The sequence below is a fragment of the Notamacropus eugenii genome, chromosome 3 (assembly GCF_028372415.1).
Source record: "Notamacropus eugenii isolate mMacEug1 chromosome 3, mMacEug1.pri_v2, whole genome shotgun sequence".
NCBI classification, from domain to species: Eukaryota; Metazoa; Chordata; class Mammalia; order Diprotodontia; family Macropodidae; genus Notamacropus; species Notamacropus eugenii.
In genome coordinates, this window is record NC_092874.1 from 313,546,318 (window position 1) to 313,570,168 (window position 23,851).

The 23,851-nt window shown below is 39.4% G+C and overlaps 1 protein-coding gene across 1 annotated transcript in view; it reads left to right on the top strand.

Annotated features, from left to right (window-relative positions):
* Window positions 1-23,851, top strand: part of EPB41L4B (erythrocyte membrane protein band 4.1 like 4B) — a 151,125-nt gene that overhangs the window by 33,247 nt on the left and 94,027 nt on the right. Inside the window, exon 2 of the mRNA XM_072596705.1 lies at window positions 16,584-16,688. Within this exon, the coding sequence (XP_072452806.1) occupies window positions 16,584-16,688 (105 nt within the window). The remainder of the gene's footprint in view (window positions 1-16,583; window positions 16,689-23,851) is intronic.

A 23,851-nucleotide genomic window follows, 5' to 3' on the forward strand; every position in this document is an offset into this window, starting at 1 on the left:
GTTTCTATATGCAACATTCTCTTCTGATTTCACTTTTCATTATTTCATGCCAGTCTTTCCATGTTTTTCTAAAATCAACCAGCTCATTATTCTTAGAATACAGTGGTATTCTATCACAGTCATATAACAACTTGTTTAGCCATTCTCCAGTTGATGGGCATCCCATCAGTTTCCAGTTCTTTGCCACCACAAAGAGAGCTGCTATAAATATTTTAGAACATTTTCCTCTTCCCTTGATCACCTTGGGAAACAGACCTAATATAGTGGTATTTCTGGGTCAAAGGGCATAAACATTTTTATAATTCTTTGGTCATAATTCCAGATTGCTATCCAAAATGGTTGGATCAGTTCACAGTTCCACCAATAGCAAATTAGTGTCCCAATTTTCCCACATCCCTGCCAACATTTGTCATTTCCCCTTTCTGTCATTTTGGCCAATCTGATAGGTGTCAGGTGATATCCCAAAGTTGTATTTATTTTCATTTTTCAGATCAATAATGATTTAGAACATTTTGTATACAACTATAGTTTTGATTTCTTCAGCAGAAAACCGCCTCTTCATATCTTTGGCCATTTATCATTTGGAGAATAATGCACATTCTTATAAATTTGAAAAAGTTCTCTGTGTATTTGAGATATTTTTATCTGAGAAACTTTCTGTAAAATGTTTCCCCCAATTTTTTTTTCCTTTTAATTTTGACTACACTGGTTTTATTTGCAAGGTCTCATAAATAAGTAATGCAGAAACTATCTAGTACTGGCTAAGAAATAGAAAGGTAGATCAGAAGAACTGAGTGGACATACAACACAGTACTAAATGGTTATAGTAACATTGTGTCTGACAGATGTAAAAATTTAAACTGCGGGGATAACAGTATACTATTTGGTAAAAGTTGTTGGGAAAACTAGAAGCAATTTAGCAGAAACTGGGTGTATATACTGATATCTTACACTGTTTCCCAAGATAAGACCAAAATGGATACATGACCTAGATATAAAGGGAGATGTAAGAAAATCAGAAGAACATTATCTGTCAGACTTATGTATAGGGGAAGAAATTTATGATTGAACAACAGACTGGGAGCATTGTAAAATAGAAAATAGAAAATTTTGATTCCATTTTTTGATTTCCTGGTATACTAATAGGGATGTGGACAGCCCCTCCTATTCAAAAGTCTCGGTTACTCATGGCACTGGTGTGGAATTTCTCTTGTTTAACTAGTCATCTTGTGGGGAAGTGTGGAAGAAGGAAAGAAATAAGCCTACTATGTGCCAAGAACTATACTGAAGGCTTTACACACATGTCAGTTGATCCTTATAACATCTCTGGAAAGTCAGTGGTATTATTATCCCCATTTTACAGTTGAAGAAACTGAGGCAAACAGAGGTTTGTGTCTTCCTCAGGATCACACAGCTAGTTAAGTGTCTGAGGGTAGATGTGAGAGAGTACCAGAGTAAAGAAAGACAGAAAGAAAAGCATCATTGGCCCATCATTTCATATTCCCTGAAATCTCTATTTGCCACCTTATCTTGCCAGCTTGAAACTGCATCCCTCAACCTACTTCCAACTGGTTAGTGTTTCTTGTTCTCAGACTTGTGCCCAGTGCTCTGCAGGCCTTAGCATCCCTACCAGTTTGCCAGCCCTTCACCCACCTGGGCTCCATCACCAACATTGATGTCATCCGTTTTCCTCTCACTCCACTACTAAAACTGTTTGCCAAGAGCCTACCTCCAGCAATCTGCTTCCCTCTCTGAAACTGTGGTTCAAAATGAGTCAGGGGAGGCAGTACCCTCAGGTAGGACACAAAGAGACACTCCTTTAGAACCTTGAACAGTTTATTTATTGACCTTGAGGGTGGGTGGGCAAGAAGGGAAGGCTTCTGTTCATTTATGATTTAGGAACACTTGCCACAAGTAGTTTGATAACATTATGCTGAGCAGTATAGTTGAGTCAAAGGAGTTTTCCCTCTGTTAGTTTATATAGATAGAAGAGAATGAGTGTTTATCTTCATGTATTTGAAGAGCTCTCTTGAGGAGCTGAGGTCAGATCTTTTATGCTTAGCTCCAGAGGGCAACACTGGGATGGAATTTCAAAGAACCAAATTTAAACTGAATGTTTGATGTTAATGCTGCCCAGAAGGGCTTCCAGATTGTCAAGCAAAGACTGGAGGGTTACTTGTTTGATATGTTGTGGGGATGTTGTTTTTCAGGTATAGGTTGGAGTTGATAGCCATTAAAGTTTCTTGAAACTCTGAAATGCTGTGATTCCTTTAAATTAAAAAGAGGAGGGAACAGTAGAGACTTATTTCAAGGGTCAGTGACCTTTCAAAAGTAGTGAGCTCTACTCTTCCTGGGAACACTTTTGTGGTGGGATAAGTGAGTGGGACAGATGCACAGAGAGATAGATCGGGAAAGAAGTGGAGAGCAGGGCAGTTAGAGGCTTCCCTTAAGCCGTGTTGCCGATCTGGTTGCTTATCAGGAATGAATTACTTATTAAAGCAGTTTACAATGCCCTTGTGTTTTTAATATATGGAACAATTTTTACTTAGCAAAGTGGTACTCCTAATAGCACATATAACTATTTATATAATGTCTTACATAGTATCTTAAGGTTTGCAAAGTATTTTACAAATATCATCTCATTTCATCCTCACAACAACCCTCGTAGGGATCTGAGGCAGACATAGGTTAAGTGAAAGGCAGCTAGGTGGTGCAGTGGATACAGCACCACTGCAGGAGTCAGGAGGACCTGAGTTCAAATATCACCTCAGACACTTGACACTCACTAGCTGTGTGATCTTGGGCAAGTCACTTAACCCCAACTGCCTCATCCTGGGTCATCTCCAGTCATCCTGATGAATATCTGGTCACTGGATTCAGATGGCTGTGGAGGAGAAGTGAGGCTGGTGGCCTGCACTCTCTGTCACTCAAAACAAAGTCAAGTCATGTCATCATTTCTCTGATGACATGGTCTTCTTCAGCAATGAAGGATGAACACACACAGGTTAAGTGACTTGCCCAAGGTCACAGAGCTAGTAAGTATCTGATTCAGGATTTTAATTTGGGTTTTCCTAAGTCCAGGTCTGCTGTTTTATCCTCTACATCATCTATTTGTCTCTAGGCAGCTACAACCAGTGAGGGAATTCTCAGGTGAAGACTGAGCAGCACTACCTCATCAAGCCCAGGTAGTTTTGCTTAGGTCTATTTTACCTCTCCCCCTAAATCCCCTCCATTCTTCAACTAAAAGAGGCTCTGGAAAACTCTTCATAGAATGTTAGAACTTGAAGAGGGCCCTAGAAAACAAGTCCAGGTCAGCCTTGTCATTTATAAGGGTTCTCAAGAGTCTAATGTTAAAGGCAGAGAAAAAGGCAGGTGGTTTTTTAAGAACTCAGAGTTTAAAGCTTTTTAATCTGAAAGGGACTTTAGAGAATTTCTAGAACAACTCCTTCATTTTACAAATGGGGAAACTGAGGCCCAGAATAGTATTAAAATGACTTGCCCAAAATCATACAAGCCGTGAGTCCCTCATCAAGAATTTAATTCAGCAAACATAGTTATGAAGGGCCTGCTGTATACACAGTGCATTATGGTCTTAGGTTACCAGAAATTCATTCTTGAGAGCTTCACATCCCTTTTTGGCCAACTGCTCTTAGGGAATTTAATCCATGGGGGCCTACCTATCCTTGCTCTGAACTTTTTGAAATTGAGGGTGTGAGTCATGCTGTGCCTGGTTTTCTTTCTGTGTCACAAACTCAGTGATATGGTAGACACCATCCCTTCTCCCCACCTTAGAAGTTCCATTATTTGTCCTTTAGCACCTAGTTCTTTCTTGTTGATCAGAATCAGATCTGGAATAGTAGTTCTCTATGTTGTTTCTTGTCTCGTTTGAAGAAGAAAGTTATTTTTAAGGCAGTAGGGTACAGAGGAGAGAAAGTTGAATCTAGAATTTGGAGGGACAGGGTTTGAATCCTGCCTCCACCACATTACCTGTATAACCCAGAGCAAGTTATCTCACCTCTAAGTGTGTTTCCTTATTTGTTAAAATGAGAGAGTTGGGCAAGTTTTCCTCTTAGATACCTTTCAACTTTAAATCAGTGATCCTGTATCCCAAGACAAGTCAAGAATTTATTAGCATCTGCTTTTGGAAGAGAGACAGAGACAGGAAACAGGTAAACAGAGAAGAGTGATGCCTAGAGAGAGATGTCTAATTTAGATAATTAAAGTTTCCTGTGATTACTGTATTGTACTTCAATGCCAGGTTTGTCATTTGTTTCCCAAATTCCTCATCTATTTGTTCCTTCTGTTCTGGTGGTCTATAGCAGGGCTTCCTAAACTTTTTCCATTTGCAATCCGTTTTTGCCTAAGAAATTTTTACACAACCCTGTGTATATGGTATATAAAATAGGTATACAAATGAAACATTTACTGATAATAAATCATAAATTTATTTCAGAAGAATTCTTTGGTATGCATATAATTTTACCATTTACTAAAGATGAAAGCAAACTTACATACTAATGAGATGGTTGTGCTTGTTTATTTTTACATAAAGAATTAAATCTTAGAATATTTGATATTGTAGGACTTGAGTATCTTCAACATTTTTCAGAGTTGATAGATATTTTGATTTAATAATCTTCCACTTCTTTGTTCTTCAGTGCCTAGCAATTAGATCAGTCAACAGACATTATTATGCACTTACTGTGTGTCTAAGCACTGTGCCCTGGTGCTGGGGATACAAGTACAAAGAATGAAATGATCCCTACTCCAAAGGAGCTGGACGGTGTGTTTGTTGTCATTGGCACTAAATTTTTCACTTATTATCCACCTAAATTATCTACTTGGCAAACTCAGCATTACCAAAGAAAACTTGTGGTTTCTGAAGACAGCACATGAACCCTATGTGACTGGGAATGCACCTCTCCCACTTGGGCCAGTTTAGGGTGCCTCACCCAAAGTAGAGTCCTTGAATTCTGAAATGTAGTGTGTTTAATAGGTCAGGATTACAGTGGTCTGCTTGTGATATGGGTAATTTATTCCTTCACATGCAGGTTCTTTATAACTTCTGCTGTTGATATTTCATTGGAGATCATCTAGTCCAACTCCTTGTTTTCCTTTCTCCTTCCCTTTTCCTTTCTCTTCCCTTTTCCTTCTTTTTCCTCTACATTTCCCTTTGCCTTCACTTTCTTTCCTCTTCCCTCTTACTCTTTTCTTTTTCCTTCTCACTTTCCCTTTCCTCTTCCCCTTCCTTTTCCCTTCTTTTTTCCCTTGTCCCCTTTCTTTTTTCCCTTCCCTTAAACTTCCTTTTCCCTTGCCCCTTCCCCTTCCCTCTACCTTTCCCCTTTCCTTCCTCTTTTCCCCCTTCCCACACCTTCCCTTCCCTTCTCTTTCCCTTTCATCCCCCTCCCCCTTTCCCCCCCTTTTTTCATAGAAGAATTTTGAGGCCAGAACACTCTCAGTGCTCCATGTGAGTCAGGATTTGGAGATCAACTCACCTAAGGTTGTCATCTAGGTAGTTCATTGGTAGAGCTGGGATTTGAACTCAGACCCTCTGAGTCCAAAGTTAGGGCTATTTTTTTCTGGAATTCCTTTTGTGTAGATGCTTTAGCTTTCTAGCTTCTTTCAGTTGCTGAACTCATGAGGTTTCTGATATTGATGTTCATGTTAGTAGAGGCAGTTAAGGATTTGAGGGCAGAGACTGAAGTCTTAGACTCTCCCAGGCAAGAATCTTTTCAAAGTCACTTTAGCTGCTTGAACTGGTGAAGAGAAGGTCCTTCTACTCTTTTGCTAGAAGTCCAAAAGAAGAGCTGGTGTTGGTTGCATACCAGCAGAGGGGCCACTCGGAAAGAGTCTAGACATATTCCCTCCCCATCCCTTATAGCCTACAGACAAGGCAGCTTTTCTGGGCTCAGTCACCAATAGTGATGGCACAGTCCTTAGTCATGGCAGACCCACCAGTAGCTCCTGATTATGCATAGTGAGGAACAAAACATACATCCTTCCTCATAAAGGCAAAACTGACTGATATGCCTAGCTTTATCTGGAGGTTACCCTTACCACACTTGTTTCCTCTATTGCAAGGCAATAACAGCTGTGGGGATCATCAGCATAGACCTCATGTGGGAGGTGACCTTTGAACTGAGCTTTGAGGGGAGCTAGGAACTCTAAGAGGCAAAATTTAGAACAGAGTCCTTCAATTAAAATTTTATGTGGGCTACAACATCATAATTCTGGGAGCTTACTGAATATTACTTCTGCTAATTACTAATAAATACAGTAGTACTTAACATGCTTACCCAACAGTGTTCTTATTAGAATGATAGCCATCCAGGTCCCCCCTTCACCCTTGGTCCTATCCATTTGCCTAGCATTTCTGTTTATACATTTCTCTTTAGGTTTTGTTCCAACTCCCAATTCTTATTTTGCTTCATCAAGTCATAGGATTGAAGGAATTAGAGCTAGAGGGGATCTTGGAGGTCTGACCACCTCATTTTATAAATGAGGGAGCTGAACTCCAGAGGTTAAAGACTTGTCCAAAGTCACACTCATAGGGAATAGAACTAACATTCAAACCACATGGATTATCTTAATATATAGATGTGGCTCAAGGATGGCATGGATAAATGGGACCTGAGGCCTGATCAGTCTCTGGGGAAAGGAGAGGCTCTGGGGCTATGCCTGTAATAGCAGCATGCTAGCTATGGGAAAGGGGAAGGCCAGCCCCAGGAGCACCTCGGAGGCTGGGCATTCTTTCTTCAGTCTCTGAGAGGGGTATTGAGCTAGAATTATATCTGTCTGCCACCACTCAAATATTGATAATCCAGGAGATGATGGGTTCAGAACAAGACCCTCTTGCTTGATGACTCTTAAGAGAGAGAATAACCTTTAGCTTATACTCACCAGATGATTAATAAAGGACCACCACAAATACTGAATATTGAATAAACCTATTTGTTCAAGCAACTCAGCAAACAGAAATCAGATGCATTATATAAATTGGAATTTACCAAATAATTCCCAAGTGAATGAGTTTTACAGTTGGACATGAGATCAGGTCTCAGCTCAAACCAAGAAGGAGCACAGTCTCACCCACAGGAGGTCCGTTCTCAATAGCCTTTAGAATTTCAAGCAAGTCCTAGGACCTTATGGTGTTGGTTTTCCCAGAATCCTCATCCTTTCAAAGTCTTTTTTTCTCTTACTACCACTTCCTTGGAAGATCCTTTGTCCAAGTGACTCTTCTTAAGAGCATCTGCATCGTTGTACTAAACATTCTCTTGCCAATCAAGATTCATATTTCCCTGCGTACACAGTTGCCCACAAGACCGCCTCAGGCTAGGGTGGAAGCCACATTACATTCCCATTACACTTTACCCCCTCTATTTCAATTGTGGTTTTCTTTCAAAGAGAATGATCTTCCTATTAGAAAGGATAAAACGGATTGTTAAAAGGGAATTGAAAGTCAAGATAAACAAGGAAATAGTAAGACAACATACTGCTACTGCCCCAGACTGATGCTATCTTAGGGTACTGAAAGAGCTTTGGGGATGTAACTACCCACTGCCTGGTGGTGATCTCTAAGAATCATGAAGAATGAGAAAAGTCACTGGATTGAATATGGGCAGGGTCCCATTTTCTTTTAAAGAGGAAAAAGATGGATTTTTAAAGCAATTAGCTGGTGAACTTGGAAGGGATCTGGCCCAAGACAAAGCCATGCTGAAGACCTCAGATTCCTGGGGGAGTTGGCTCTTTTCCTAGAACTGAACCAGAGGAATTCTGGCTTTGGCCTAAAGCTGCTTTGTTACTATAATCTAAACCTTTCCCATCTACTTGTTGGTTTGAGGTACTAGCCTTGGCTTCTAAGCCATATTGTTTCCATGGGTTCTGAGAACTGCCCTTCTCATTCTGTGATAGATAACCTTTCTAACTTCTCTACCAATGTGTGGTTCCTTGCCCTAGCACTCAACTCCCCCCCCCCCCCCCCCTGCCCTCACCTTTTCTTACCTTTATCTCACCTGGAAAGAGAGCTAGACTTGGAATCAGGAAGACTGGTTCACATCCTCTCTCGGACATTTCCTAGCTGTGTGACCCTAGGCAATTCCCTTAACCTCTGTCTCCCTCAGTTCCCTCATCCATAAAATGAAATAATACCACCCACCTCCCAGGGTTGCCGTGAGGACCAAATGAGATATATCTGTAAAGTGCTTAGCATGGTGTCTTACACATAGCGGTCACTTCATAAATGCTTATTTCCTTCCTACCACTGCACATAATTCTGCAGTTTCTCAGGTTTGTTTGCAAGGGAAAGAGATTGAGTTAAATAATATTCAAGGGTAAATTAAAAGAAAGTGCACAAAAAATAAATTACTCATTACTATTCGGTGCTGTGCTGCTAAATTATCTAGGGTTCCTGTAGGATCTAAAATAATTATTTGTCCTCAGAATGAGAATAACTTCTTTATTTCCTACACATTCTCCACGTGTTGTATTTGCCCACCTGGGTACTTGGGACAAAACTCATCCGGGCTTGCTATGCAGTCAACAATCTCAGCTAATCAGAAAGCCCAGGGAACCTGAGTGATGACTGGCAAGGTTTGGTGTTTCAAACATACCTTCCTGCTTAAACACTAAAATAACTGCCCTCCATCCTGTCATGGGCGGGTTGGGGAAAGGGAGGAAAAATAATCTTAGGATTAGATACATCACACTTGTTTGCATGAGCCAGAAAAAGAGTAACTAAGTTTGACACCAAATTTGTATCCAAAGACCATGCTTACCCTACCTTTTGTAGAATTGTCAGCCCAGACCACATTCTACTATAATGGTTCCAGCAGGCATGGGATGTCTCACCCAGAGAAAGGGCTCATCTGGTATATGTTCCAGGGACATCGATCTGAAGTCAAGACTGGGAGCAATCCTAGAAGCAGTGGTACTAATTCATCTCCCCACTTGGGTCTTTCTTTGTGCTATATTTGTGGGTCTGCCAAGGGTGGGGAACCTGAGACCTTCTAGGTCTTCAAGGATGGCCCTTTGACTGAATCCAAACTTCACAGAACAAGTCACCTTAGTGAAAGGATTTGTTCTGTAAAACTTGGACTCAGTCAAAAGGCTGCACTCAAGGACCTAGAAGCCACATGTGACCTTGAGGCCCCAAGTTCCCCACCCCTGGTAGTCTAGGAACAGGATTCATCTGGAAAGTTATAAAAATATTGGACTCACTCTGGGCTCTGGGACCTTGTACTGATAAAGAAATCATCTCTAGGCCCTTTGGAAGGTTTTTTTTTCTGCTGCTGGCTCCCCACCCCCCTCAATCTCCCACCTCAGTCTGCCTCTTAGAATTCATAAACTTCAACATATACCGTATAACAAATAACTGTACTATTATTTGTAGCAACTACCATAGAAAGACATAGATAAGCATTAAAAGAAACAGACCCTCAAGTGCAGGTTGAGGGACCATGCCCAGCCTAGAGGGTGGTCCTTCCTTCTTTCCCTTAGCCCTCCTCTGTTCTTACAGTTTTGGAGGGAAAAATTGGTAAAGAAACTATGGGATGGACCATGGAGATGGTCTCCATGGACTAAGCTCCCAGTTAAGTGCAGAGGAAACAAAGTGGACTTAGCCCTTTGAGCACCTCACCCCTCCATGCTTACTGCTTTTAGGTAATAATTTCAAATAATTGCTTATTTCAGGTGCAGTCTCTGGCATGCATCTAGTCAAACCACACCCTGTTCTTGTACGTGGAGAGACTTTGGGAGCAGGCATCTTCTCCCTGACCCACTTGATCTACCATAGCAGCCATCGCTCTTGAGCCAAATGGAATCCTGCAGGATGCGTTCCACCCTTCCTACTCCTACATTAGTTCCTAGAAATGAGAAACAAACTTCTTACTTTTATGAGACTGGGGGAGAGAAGACTTCTTAAAACAAAAGGGCAAATAGTTACATAATCAGGGTATTTAAACATAGTCCTTTGTGAAAGCCAAATAGCCTAATACTGTCTAATAATTGTCTTTTCCAGCAGATTGTTGGATAGTCTTCAGTCAACCCTTCTTTCTCTCAAATTTAATCTCTCCTTATCTACTGATTCCTTTCTTATTGCTATCAAACTTGCCCAAGTCCATCTTTAAGAGACTTGGACTAAGCCCTACTAACCCATGTATCTCTCTTAGCCATACTTTCTGCCTCTATTTTTCTCATTTCTCTCTCCTCACTTCTTTTCAATCTGGCTTTTCTCTGTCTCTGTCTTTCCCTATCTTCCTTTCTCACCTAGGCTTGAAGTACAGTGACCTCTGCCAGGCAGTGACCACATAGGGTTTTTCCATCCCAATTAGTATTAGGATTTGTTTCCCTTTTCTAGTTGGGCTGGTTCAGTCTGAAAAGTGAAGGCAGCCTCATGGCCTTTCACTCCTGGAGTTCACCATTCTTGATGCTGGACACCCAATTAGCTTTAGCCTTGCTGCTACTCAGAACTCCCAGATTTAAGTGAGCTCCAGGATCAGGGAGTAATACATACTTGTGCCTACACCCAGAGCGATTAGTTGATCTAATTCTTAAGTGCCACATCTGCTGGCCTTTTCTTAGTCCTCTTCTTTCTTGTTCTGTCTGCTGCATTTGACTCTTCTCTTGGTTAACCTCTTCTCTCTGGGTGGTTGTGGCACTCTTCTCTCCTGGCTTTTCTGCTTCCTTCTTCGCTGACTGATAATCCATATCTTGTCTGCTAACTGAGGTTGTTCCCCAAGGCTCTGCCCTAGACTTTCTTCCTTCTCTCTATACTCTATTTGAAACCTCTTCTGCTCTCTGTCATTTCTCTGCAAGTGACTCCCAGATCTTTATATTCATCCCATTCTCTCCCTTGTGCTTTAATTCCACATTACCAGTTTTCCCTTGGACATTTCAAACCAGATGTCCTGAAAACAGCTCAAACTCAACTTATCCCCCCCCCAAAATTCTCCAATTCCAGACTTCCCTCTTTTAATTAAAGATACCACCATCCTTCCAGTCTCTCAGGTTGGTAACCTCTGCATTATCCTCAACTTCTCACTTTGCCACAAATTCAGTCAGTTTCTAAACCTTTTCCTTTTTACCTGCACATTTCTCATACCTGTCCCCCTTTTCCCACTCACATAGCTATCTGTGCCTATTCAGACCCTTATCACCTCTTTCCTAGATTATTGCAACACTCTCCTCTCATTGGTCTCTTTGCCCCCAGTGTCTCCCTGTTCCCTCCCCAGTGTCTCCCTGTTCCCTCCCCCGCATCAGTACATCCTCCACAGGATGCAACAATTTTCCTTAAGTGCAGATCAGACCAAGTGACTTTCCTACTTAAACAACTCCATGGTTTCCTAATGCCTCTAGGATAAAAAATAAAACATAACTTCCTCTCTTTAGCTTTTAGAGCCTTTGCCAACCTTTCTTTCAAACCTTTCTTTCTAGTGTTATTGGACATTACTCCCTCCTCCCTCCTCTGCAATCCAGTCAAACTGGCTTTCTCTCTATCTTTTGTATATGACACTTTGGTTCGTTTCTGTAGTGCTCCATGCATGTTTCCTTATTTCTACCTTATAGAATCCTCCTCTTTTTTTAAGGTGCAACTTAAGCACCATCTTGGGCATGAAGTCTTTCCTTATCCCCTCTTCCCCCAACTCCTAGTCTTCTTCCTCTCAAGTATTTATTCTTTAATCTTTATTCTGTGTATACTTACACATTTATTTTTGTTACTTCTTGCATTAATGTTTGAGCTTCTCTTGAGTAGGGATTGTTTCATTTTTTGTTCTTGTTATCTGTAGTACTACCTAACATAGTGTCTGATACTAAGTACTTATTGATTGATTGATCTGTGAGAAGTGGTGTAACTTCAGTACCTAAATAGTGCCTACCAAGGTGCTTAATAACTACTTGTTGATTGATCTATGAATAGCAGGGTATTTCCAGTGCCTGGATAGTGCTTGGCACACAGTAGGTCCTTTAATAAATGCATGTTGATTGATCTATGGATAAAAATGCATCTCCAGTGCCTGGATAGTGCTTAGAACACAGTAGGTACTTTAATAAATGCTTGTTCGTTGATCTGTGAGCGGTGTGGCAACCGTCGCTGGTTTGGGAATCAGATGACCTGATTTAGCAACTGATTCAATAAAAGAGATAAGGGAAAAGGAAAATAACTTACAAAGTTACAAACTTGGGAAACTGGGTGAACGAACATTGGTGTCAAAGACAAAAATAGCACATTCAGAAGGAAGAGTAAGTTTAGGAGGAAGGATAATGAGATTAGTTTTGGATAGTGTTGGGTTGTAAGTATTGCCAGCGCATTAAAGTGGAGATTTCCTGAGAGCAGTTGGAAGTATGGGATTTGAACTCATAGAGATTTGCCAACATGGGGAGAATTCAGAATATGGAGGAGAACAAGAATATAGCTTTGGGGAACACTCACCTTATGGATCGGAAGGAGAATGAAAAGCCAGAAAGATCAGTGTGTTTAGTGTAGGAAAGAAAACAGGAATGTGATATGCTAAAGTCACAATGGAAGGGTGACTTAAGAAAGTAGGAAGTGCAGGTGAGCTAGGGCGGGGTGGGCAACAATATCAAAAGCTAAAGAAATCTTAGAAGCTCCTGGAAAGCACCTCACAGAACAATGAGCCCAAACCTTACCTAAACAGGAATGCGTGTGATAAGAGGTGTTCACCCAGCCTTTGCTTAGAGACCTCAAGTAGGGAGGAACCCACTTACTCCTAGGGGAGCCCATCTCACTTTGATAGAACTAATCATTAGGATTCTTACTTACTGCTTCTCACTAGCTTCCTAATATTTCTAGCTCTACCCCATGGGGTAGAATAAGACAAACCAATAGGAATCATTAGTGTTTATATATTCTTTTATTGTTAGCAAAGCACTTTACAGATATTATCTCATTTGTTCTTCATAACAACCTTAGGAGAAAGGTGCTCTTATTATCACTATTTTACAGATGAGGAAACTGAGACAAACAAGTGAAAGTGTGACTTGCTTAGAGTCACACAGCTGTTCAGCATATATGACCAGATTTGAGCCCAGGTCTTCCTGAATCTAGGTTCTAGCCTCCTCCCTCTTCTGAACTCCCAGTTTCTAAGCACACTGCCATTCTTCTAGTTGCTCAGATTCACAACCTTGAAGTCATTTTGGATTTTTCACCCGTAATCCCCACCCCCATCTAAATAGTTGCTGTTCTAGCCTCCTCCCTCTTCTGAACTCCCAGTTTCTAAGCACACTGCCATTCTTCTAGTTGCTCAGATTCACAACCTTGAAGTCATTTTGGATTTTTCACCCGTAATCCCCACCCCCATCTAAATAGTTGCTCCTTCTTGACGTATCTTTTCTCTGATTTGGTCTCTCTGCTCATACTGTAACCACTCTAGTCCAGGGGCTGCTCAGATCTTGCCTCAACCATAGTGAAGAGTTTCTTGATTGGTTTTCTTGCATGCAGCTTCTCTCCTTTCCAATCAACCTCTCATTAGATATTCCCAAAGTATGGGTCTTGACACTTTTCTGCTCAAGAACCTTCACTGCTTCCCTGTTACCTTTAAGACAAAATACAAATCCCATGGGCTGCCATTTAAAGCCCTTTACAGTTTGACCTCTACCTACCTTTCCAGGGTTATGGCCCTTGACTTCCTCACAAGTACTCTAAACAGCCAAACTATCCAATTTATGGTGTATCTTCATATATGACATTCTATCTTGTGTTTCTGTGTGTGAGAAACTACCTAATGATATTTTTCCTGGGAGATAGTAACCCCTTCAAGCTCCTGGTCGTCTCGCATCTCTGTATCACTCCACAGAGTAGCATCCATTGTCTCCCTCCACCAAATAACAGTGCTCTAAGCACTGTTTGTGGTTCATGTCGCTAATTATGGCTCAGCATGGAAGATTTAGAAATGTGAGTAACAAAAGATAAGCGTTGGAGCTTTGCTTTAAGTTTTAAATGGAAGTCTTTTTCAAATGGACGGTATATTTCTATGCTTTCTTTATTCCTTCAAAGTCCTTGTTTTTAAACAGAGTACAGTTGTTCAGTTGCCTCTTCCACTTCCTGTCATTTCACTCTTCATCTTGACTTTTATGCAAAAGTCTGATTTTGAATGGACACCACTAACCAACTAGGGGTAGCTAGTGGCGCAGTGAATGGAGAACCAGACCTGGAGTCAAGAAGATATCTCTTCCTGAATTCAAATCTGACCTCAGACATTTAGTAGCTGTGGTACCCTGGTCAAGTCACTTAACCCCTTTTGCCTCTGTTTCCTCATCTGTAATATGAACTAAAGAAGGAAATGACAAAAGTATCCCTATCTCTTTGCCAAGAAAATCCCAAATGGGGGGGGGGGGGGTCATGAAGAGTCAGGAATAATTGAAATGAATGAACAACAGTCAGAGTTCTTATTTCTTTCCATTTGGTGAACCCATCAATCACTGCACATCCAGTGTAGCCTTTAGATCTTTGTTTACTGTGTGGTACTTCTTCATCACCAGAGTGGTGCCTCCTGTGTGCCAGGCACTGTGATAAATGCTTTACAAATATAATTTCATTTCATCCCCACAATAACCCTGGGAGGTAGATACAGTTGTTATCCTGACTTTACTGTTGAGGAAACTGAAGTGAATACAGGTGAAATGACTTGCCCAGGATCAAATAATCAATATCTGAAGCTAGATTTGAACTTAGGTCTTCTTAACTTTAGGCCCAGCATTCTATTCCTTCTGTCCACTATGCCATCAAGAAGAAATTGAGAAGTTGTTTTATAATATAGAGCTGTGCTGGAAGACTTGAGGATAGAAGGCTGAATTCAGGATTGGCAGAATGTTTACCATATATATTTTGTAAAAAATGCTGCTAGTTTTGCTCATGAATGAATGAATGAGGTGGCCTCTCAATTCCTATCATAGAGTCATAGAATTTCAGAGTTGGAAGGTACATCAGTGACCATCCAGTCCAACCCATATCCAAAAAGAATCCTCACTGCAATACATGTGGATAATTGATCATACAATCTTAGCTTAAAGGTGTCCAGTGAAGGAGAACTCACTGCCCCCCAAAGAACTCTTTTCATTTTGAGAATAACCATCAGTATAATGGATCTAAGATAATATCATGCTATATCATACTTCTATCCCATGTGTGTCCTCCTGTCCCTCCTCATCTCTGCTCCCTGCCTTGCCTGGCTTCTGAGAAGATTAAGTTGATCCTATATCATTTTCTTACTGATCTTGTTTAAAGTTAATTTATTTGTCTTGTAACTGCCTAAGTCATGATTCTCTATCTCTGAACTTAGTTCACAATTCAGCTGACCTGAAATGGATTGAATTTAGAAATCCAGTTCTATTTTTGCCTCAAGGAATTCTGCTAACCTTGGGGGATGTGGCTTGCCCTAAGGGAGTCAGGACTAATGTCTTCACACCACCAAGTTATCCTTCAAGGAGGTCTGGTTTACTATCCAAAGTCTTAGGCCATTGTCTTGCAGGTGGTCTCAAACAGTGAGCACTTCTTAGACACAGGAGGGAAGAATTGGGGGCTGCTGTTGCTAGCCCCTCATTTCCAACTTCCAGCTGATCAGATGTGTAACCAGTTAGGTTGTCCTCAATTCCCTGATGTCATCTACTGTGTTGTGTTGTATGTTCTGTGCTCTCCAAAACCTATAAAAGAGGAACTATCATTTTGCTTGTGGTCTTTGGCAGAAAACTGAGGCAGCCATTGACCTATCTATTCTCAGGTTACCAGCCCTGATAATAAAATTTTATTATCTTGCTTGGAGAAATGTGCCTCTATTTACCATTTTTGTTAAATTTCACTTGTGATACATCCCAACTAAAACCTCACCTTCTATGAGAAGTCTTTCCTAGTCCCCCTTCATTCTAATGTCTTTACTCTGTTGATTTTCTACAATTTATGCAGGATATGTATCATGTTTATACATACTTGTTTTCATGTTGCCTCTTTTCTTTAGACTATACACTACTTAATTATCTATAATTTATCCTATGTATGTCTTGTTTGCACATAATTGTTTTCATGTTGTCTCCCCCTGAGAGCAGGGACTTTCTCTTGATTTTGTAGCACTTAGTGCAATGCCTGGCACTTAATAGGCACTAAATACACATTTATGACTGGCTGACCTATAGAACTGAATGGTAACTGTGTAAAAAGTCAGACAAAAATCAGGGGACAATTTAGGAAATAAGTTTTAAAGGAGGAAATTATTAGGAGAAACATATGTAAATTTCGAGAATCAAATTATTTTGGATGTAAAAGATTAATTTTTGGATAATAAGACATGTTATGAACTAACTGGGAAGGTATACTTATGATTTATAATGAAAACCTTTTTTTTATATTTGTATACTATTTTATATAGCAATTTTTGCTTTAGTTTCAAAGTCAATGAGTAGGGTTAGGGAAAAGTGGAATTTTTCAAAAGAAAAGTGTGTCTAAAAGAAAATTATAGGCTGAGGGTTATTAAGTGCATGTTGATAGAGGTGTGGTTTGTTAATAAAAAACATTTATTTCATTAGGTGTTCCTAAGTAACCCTTTTAATGAGTTCTCTTTCTTTTTGTGTTCCAGAAACATGCCAAAGGCCAGGACTTGTTTGATCAAATTGTGTATCATTTGGACCTCGTGGAAACAGACTACTTTGGCCTCCAGTTCCTAGATTCTTCCCAGGTTACAGTACGTATGACTTTGTTTTGTTTAATGTACAACTTCAATTGCCTGGATGATGTGCAGTCACCTAGAAGTTTGTAGCAATAATAGGAATTGAATTTGATCATGTTGAAGCTACAGTCCTGCATTATTGGGTAAGGGTTTGTGCATAAAGAGTCAGAGAACATCATGAAACTGAACAATAATAGATGGAGAAAAACTAAAAGAAGTCCATATTTTCATAATTCAAGAAGACTTATAGAGTATGAAACCCATAACTACTTTAAAGCAGTGGGATGTGCTTTAGGGGAATATTTTACGGAGGAAATGAAGAGAAATGAAAAACTGCTGTTTACAGACATTAGGCCTGTTGTTTGGGGTGGTACAACTTTTATTTTTAATCAGCTGAAGAGTATTTTAAGCAAAACATCTTCTGTCATCTTGCTGCTTACTGGAGGAACACACTTATTATGTTCTTTTCATTGTATTTTCTTATAATGGTGCTAACTGAATCACAAATAGAATGTCTCCTTAGGGGGTTTAGGGTGGAAGAAGGAATAGCAAAAGGAGAAGATCTGAGCTGTGCTCTAGGATCCATGTGACTTTGTTAGATCAGGAAAGATTCCAGCCGGCCTTCTTAGTTCATGGCTTTCCTTACCTGAGAAAGGAACGTTTACTTTTTTGATGTCAGACTTTATTGAACCGAAAAGCAGCTCAGGGGCCATAGATGTCCATTTATATAAACTGCCCTATTTTAAAGTGGGAATTTTAAAGTGTCTTTTAAAGGAGGTCTGTCTTCTTTCTTCTGCCTCATTTAAACAAAATCTGGGTTTGGGTTTTGAGGAAAGAAAAATGAGATAGTAAATAAGTTTTCCATTGGTTTTCAACATGGAATTGTAAAATTAAGATGCCTAGGGCTGGTATCTAGGAAATGTCACCATTAAATAACCTTGCCTATTCTCCACTCTCTCATTCTTTAGAGTCAGCTGAACAAATTATTACCACCAGCAGGACTTGAGGCTAGGCTTACTCTCCATTGATTCTCATTAGGTTGAGAGAAGAATTGATTTCATCACAAGCTGAGAAAACATTCGTCCTCAATATCAAAGTCCTTCCTTTGCACTTATCTCTTGCCTGATGACAGTGAATTGAAGAGATATAGGGGAACCTACTTGGTGCAGAGTAAAAAGAACAGTGAACTTGGAGTCTGAAAATTTGAGTTTCAGTCCTTAGCTCCAGTGTGATGTTTGGCTTCACCTGCATAGAAATAACAAGGAGTTCACCTCTGAGCTTCATCTCACAGATAGGGATTTATATTTCAGTGCTCTAGCAAATGGTTCCCAATTTGTGGAGTGGAGTTATTGTCTATCTCAGTATAATAAATAATCAACTATACCTTCTCTAGATTGAATAAATGGCTGAAGTGTGTGTGTGTGTATGTGGGTGTGTGTATACACACATGTATATGAATATTCGCATATACGTATGTATATACACACCTACATATAGTGGTTTTAAAAATGTATCTTGTTGCTACTGTGATGAATAAAATTTAAATTCATGTTAGAATCACTACATTTTGGCGGGGTCAAGATGGTGGAGTAACAGATGCACTTTCTATAGCACTGCCCCCAAGCCCAGACAAATAACCGTAAAAATGGCTCTGAAGAAAATCTGGAGCTTCAGAACCCACAAAATAACAGAGTGAAGCAAATCTCCAGCCTAAGTCAGCCTGGAATGTCGCTGGGAATTGTCTGTCACACCACGCAGGGGGCAGGTCGCAGTCCAGCATGGGCCGCACTGGCACAGACAAGACCTGAGCAGGCCTTGGGGAGACTGAATCTCTCACATCCATGGCAGTTTCCAGACTTCAGGACCCCAAAACACTGAGGACAAATTGGGAGGTCAGGGGAACAAAGCCTGTGGGACCAGTGTGGGAAAGTGGAGTTATCCGGCCCCAGTCCCAGGGTGGCAGAGGGGGAAGGGGGCAGAGAAACCCTCAGCAGCCATAGTAGCAGCAGGGGCAAAGACAGCAACTGTTTCTGGAGCTGTAGGCCCACACTATAGAATCTCACTTTGGCGACAAGGAAGACCAAAACATGCAAACAAAGTCAAAGCCTCCAAGAAAAATATGAATTGGTCTCAGGCCATGGAAGAGCTCAAAAAGGAGTTTGAAAGTCAAGTAAGAGAAGTAGAGCAAAAACTGGGAAGAGAAGTGAGAGCGATGCAAGAAAATTATGAAAAGTCAGTCAACTGTTTGCTAAAGGAGACCCAAAAAAATGCTGGAGAAAATAACAGTGTAAAAAATAGACAAACCCAAATGCCAAAGGAGATCCAAAAAGCCAGTGAAGAGAAGAATGGCCTAAAAAACAGAATTTGGCCAGATGGAAAAGGAGGTCCAAAAGTTCATTGAAGAAAATAATTCCTTTAAGATTAGAATGGAGCGGATGGAAGCTGGTAACTTTATGAAAAATCAAGAAATTATAAAGCAAAACCAAAGGAATGAGGAAGTAGCAGACAATGTGAAATATCTCATTGGACAAACAACTGACCTGGAAAATAGATTCAGGAGAGACAATTTAAAAATTATGAGACTACTTGAAAGCCATGATCAAAAAAAGAGCCTAGACATCATCTTTCAAGAAATTATCAAAGAGAACTGCTCTGATATTCTAAAACAAGAGGGTAAAACAAATATTGAAAGAATCTACTGATTGCCTCCTGAGAGAGATCCTAAAAGGAAAACTCCTTGGAATATTGTAGCCAAATTCCAGAGCTCCCAGGTCAAGGAGAAAATATTGCAAGCAGCCAGAATGGAGCAATTCGAGTATTGTGGAAATGCAATCAGGAAAACACAGGATGTAGCAACATCAATGTAGAAACATTAGGGGATCACAGAGCTTGGAATATGATATTCCAGAAGTCAAAAGATCTAGGATTAAAACCAAAAATCACCTGCCCAGAAAAACTGAGTATAATACTTCAGGGGGGAAGATAGTCATTCAATGAAATAGAGGACTTTCAAGCATTCTTGATGAGAAGACCAGAACTGAATAGAAAATTTGATTTTCAAATACAAGAATCAAGAGAAGCATGTAAAGGTAAACAGGAAAGACAAATCATGAGGCACTTACTAAAGTTGAACTGTTTATATTCCTACATGGAAAGATAATATCTATAACTCTTGAGACTTTTCTCAGTACTAGCATAGTTGTAGGGATTATATGCATATAGATAGAGGACACAGAGTGAATTGAATAGGAAAGGATGATATCTAAAAAAATTAAGAGGTTGGAGAGGAATATATTAGAAGAATGGGAAAAGTAGAATGAGGCAAATTATCTCTCACATAAAAGAGGCCAAGAAAAGCTTTTTCACTGAAAGGAAAGAGAGGAGAGGTGAAAGGGGAAAAGTGAACCTTACTCTCATCTCATTTGGCTTACGGAGGGAATAACATATACACTCAATTTGCTATGAAACTTTATCTTACACTACAGGAAAGTAGGGGAGAAGGGAATAAGTGTGATGGGCGGATGATAGAAGGGAGGGCAGATGGGAGGAAGGCATAATTAGAAGTAAATACTTTTGAGGAGGGATAGGGTCAAAAGAGAGAATAGAATAAATGGGGACAGGATGGGATGGAATTATGTAGTTAGTCTTCCACAACGTGACTTTTATGGAAGTCTTTTGTATAACTACACATAGATAGCCTATATCGAATTGCTTTCCTTCTCAGTGGGGATGGCTGGGAAGGGAGGAGGGGAGAGAAGTTGGAACTCAAATGTTTTACAAACAAATGTTAAAAATTGTTTTTTGTATGCTGCTTGGAAATAAGATATACAGGCAATGGGGTATAGAAATCTATGTTGTCCTCCAAAAAAATAGAGGGGAAAGGGAAAAGAGAAGGGAGGGGTGTGATAGAAGGGAGGGGTGATTGGGGGGATGGGCAATCAGAACACACGCTGTTTTGGGGTGACGGAACTGGAGAGATGGAGAGAAAATTGGGAACTCAAAATCTTGTGGAAATGAATGTTGAAAACTAAAAATAAATTAGAAAACAAAACAAAAAAATCATTACATTTTACTCTTTCAAATTGTTAGATGATTGGGAATTCTTCAGCCATTGCAGGTTTTGATAACAAATAGCCAATAAAAACCTTCCCCCAGGAAAATAGGTTGCTGGTACTGGTCTTTGGAAATATTCAATTCAGTTTCATTCAGCAACCATTTACTATATGCCAGATACTGTACTAATCCCAGAGATACAAAAAGAGCCAAAAGATAGTTCCTCAAGGAGTTTGAAATCTAATTGGGAAGATGACATGAACAAATATATGCAAAGCAAGCCATATACAGAATAAATAGGAAATAATTAACAGAGTGAAGACACTAGACTTAAGAGGAGTTCGTGAAAGCTTCTTTTTGTAAAATTTAATTTTATAAATTTTTCTGTTACATTTTAAGTTTTGAACTATCTCTCTCCTCCCCACCCTGAACTAGAGAAAACCACCATTGGATACAGATATATCTACTATTCATACTTCTAATTTATCAGTTCTTTCTCTGGAGGTAGATAGCATCTTCCTTTATAGGTCCTTTGTAGTTGATTTGAAAATTTATAGTACTCAGGATAGCTTTGTTGTTCACAGTTGTTGCTTGAACAGTATTGCTGTTATTTTATAGAATGTTCTCTTGATTCTGCTCATTTCACTTTTCATTATTTCATGAAAGTCTTTCTATGTTTTTCTAAAATCAACCTATTCATCATTTCTTAAAAAACAGTAGTATTCCATCACTGCCATAAACCACAATTTGTTTAGCCATTCCCCAATTGATGGACCTCCTCTCAACTTCCAATTCTTTGGCACCACAAAGAAAGCTACTATAAAGATTTTATTTTGTTTTATATTTTTAAAATTTAATTTGTTTTCAGTTTTCTACAATCACTTCCATATATCTTAGATTTTTTCCCCCTCCCTTCGTGAGACAGCATGCAATCTTATATAAGTTCTACACATACATTCTTATTAAATACATTTTCACCTTAGTCATGTTGCATAGAAGAATTGAAGTGAATGGGAGAAACCATGGAAACAAAACATAACACAGGAGAAAATGGTCTACTTCATTCTGTGATCCAAGTCCACAGTTCTTTCTCTGGATATGGAAGACATTTTGCCTCAAGAGTCTATTGGGAATTTTTAGGTCTTTGCATTGCTGTGAAGGCTAAGTCTACCAGAAAAATTCCTCACACACTGGTTGTTGCTGTGTATAAAGTTCTCCTGGTTCTGCTCCTTTCATTCAGCATCAGTTCATATAAGAGCTTCCAGGCCTCTCTGAAGTCTTCCGGTTCATCATTTCTTATAGCATAATGGTATTCCTTTATATTTATATACCACAACTTGTTCAGCCATTCCCCAATTGATGGAAATCCCCTTGATTTCCATTCTTGGCCACCACAAAGAGAGCTGGTATAAATATTCTTGTACATGTGGGACCATTTCCCATTTTTATGATCTGTTTGGGATATAGTCCTAGAAGCAATATTTCTGGGTCAAAGGGTATGCATGTTTTAGTAGCCCTTTGAGCATAGTTCCAAATTGCTCTCCAGAATGGTTGGATCAGCTCACAGTTCCACCAACAATGAATTAGTCTTCCAACTCTCCCACATCTCCAGCATTTATCATCTTCCTGTTTTGTCATATTAGCCAATCTGATGGGTGTGATATCATACCTCAGAGTTGTTTTGATTTGCATCTCCCTAATCAATAGTAATTTAGAGTATTTTTTTTGTATGACTATAGATAGCTTTAATTTCTTTCTCTGAAAACTGCCTGTTCATATCATTTGACTATTTATCAATTGGGGGATGACTTTGTATTCTTGTACATTTGACTCAGTTTTCTCTATATTTTAGAGATGAGGCCTTTATCACAGACACTAGTTGCAAAAATTCTTTCCCAGTTTTCTGCTTCCCTCCTAATCTTGGTTGCATTGGGTTTGTTTTTGCAAAAGCTTTTCAATTTAATGTAATCAAAATTATCCATTTTGCACTTCATAATGCTCTCTGTCTCTTGTTTGGTCAAAAATTTCTCCATAAATCTGAGAAATGCACTATGTCTTGTTCCCCTAATTTTTTTGTAGTATCAGTCTTTATACCTAGATCGTATATCCATTTGGACTTTATTTTTGTGTATGGTGTCAGGCATTGGTCTATGCCTAGTTTCCACCACACTGTTATCCAATTTTCCCAGAAATTTTTGTCAAAACAGTGAGTTCTTATCCCAGAAGCTGGGGTCCTTGGGTTTATCAAACAGTGGATTGCCATATTCATTGACTACTGTATTTTGAGTACCTAACCTATTCCACTGGTCTACCCCTCTATTTCTTAGCCAGTACCAAGTGGTTTTGGTGATTGCTGCTTTATAATGCAATTTGAGATCTGTAGGGCTAGGCCACCTTCCCTAACATGTCTTTTCATTAGTTTCCTTGATATTCTGGACCTTTCGTTCTTTCAGATGAATTTTGATATTATTTTTTGATATTATTTATTATATTTTTTGATATTATTTCTTCTAGCTCTAGAAAATAATTATCTGGTTGTTTGATTGGTATGGCACTGAATAAGTAAATTAATTTAGGTAGAATTGCCATTTTTATTATATTAGCTTAGCCTACCTATGAACAACTGATGTTTTTCCACTTACTTAGATCTGACTTTATTTGTGCGAAAAGTGTTTTGTAATTGGGTTCATATAGTCCCTGGGTTTGTTCTGGCAGGTAGATTCCCATATATTTTATAGTATGTACCATAGCTTTAAATGGAATACTATAAATATTTTAGAACATATAGGTTCTTTCCCTTTTTTTCCTGATCACCTCGGGAAAAGACCTAATATGATGATATTTCTGGGTCAAAGGGTATACAGTTTTATAACTCTGAACATAATTCCATATTGTTCTCCAAAATGATTAGATCACTTCATAGTTCCACCAGCAGTGTATTAATATCTCGATTTTCCGCATCCCCTCCAACATTTGTCATTTCCTCCTATCATTTTAGACAGTCTGATAGGTGTGAGATATTTCAAAGTTGTTTTAATTTGCATTTCTCCAATCAATAATGATTTAGAACATTTTTTCATATGATTATAAATTATTTTGGTTTCTTCATCTAAAAACTATTCATT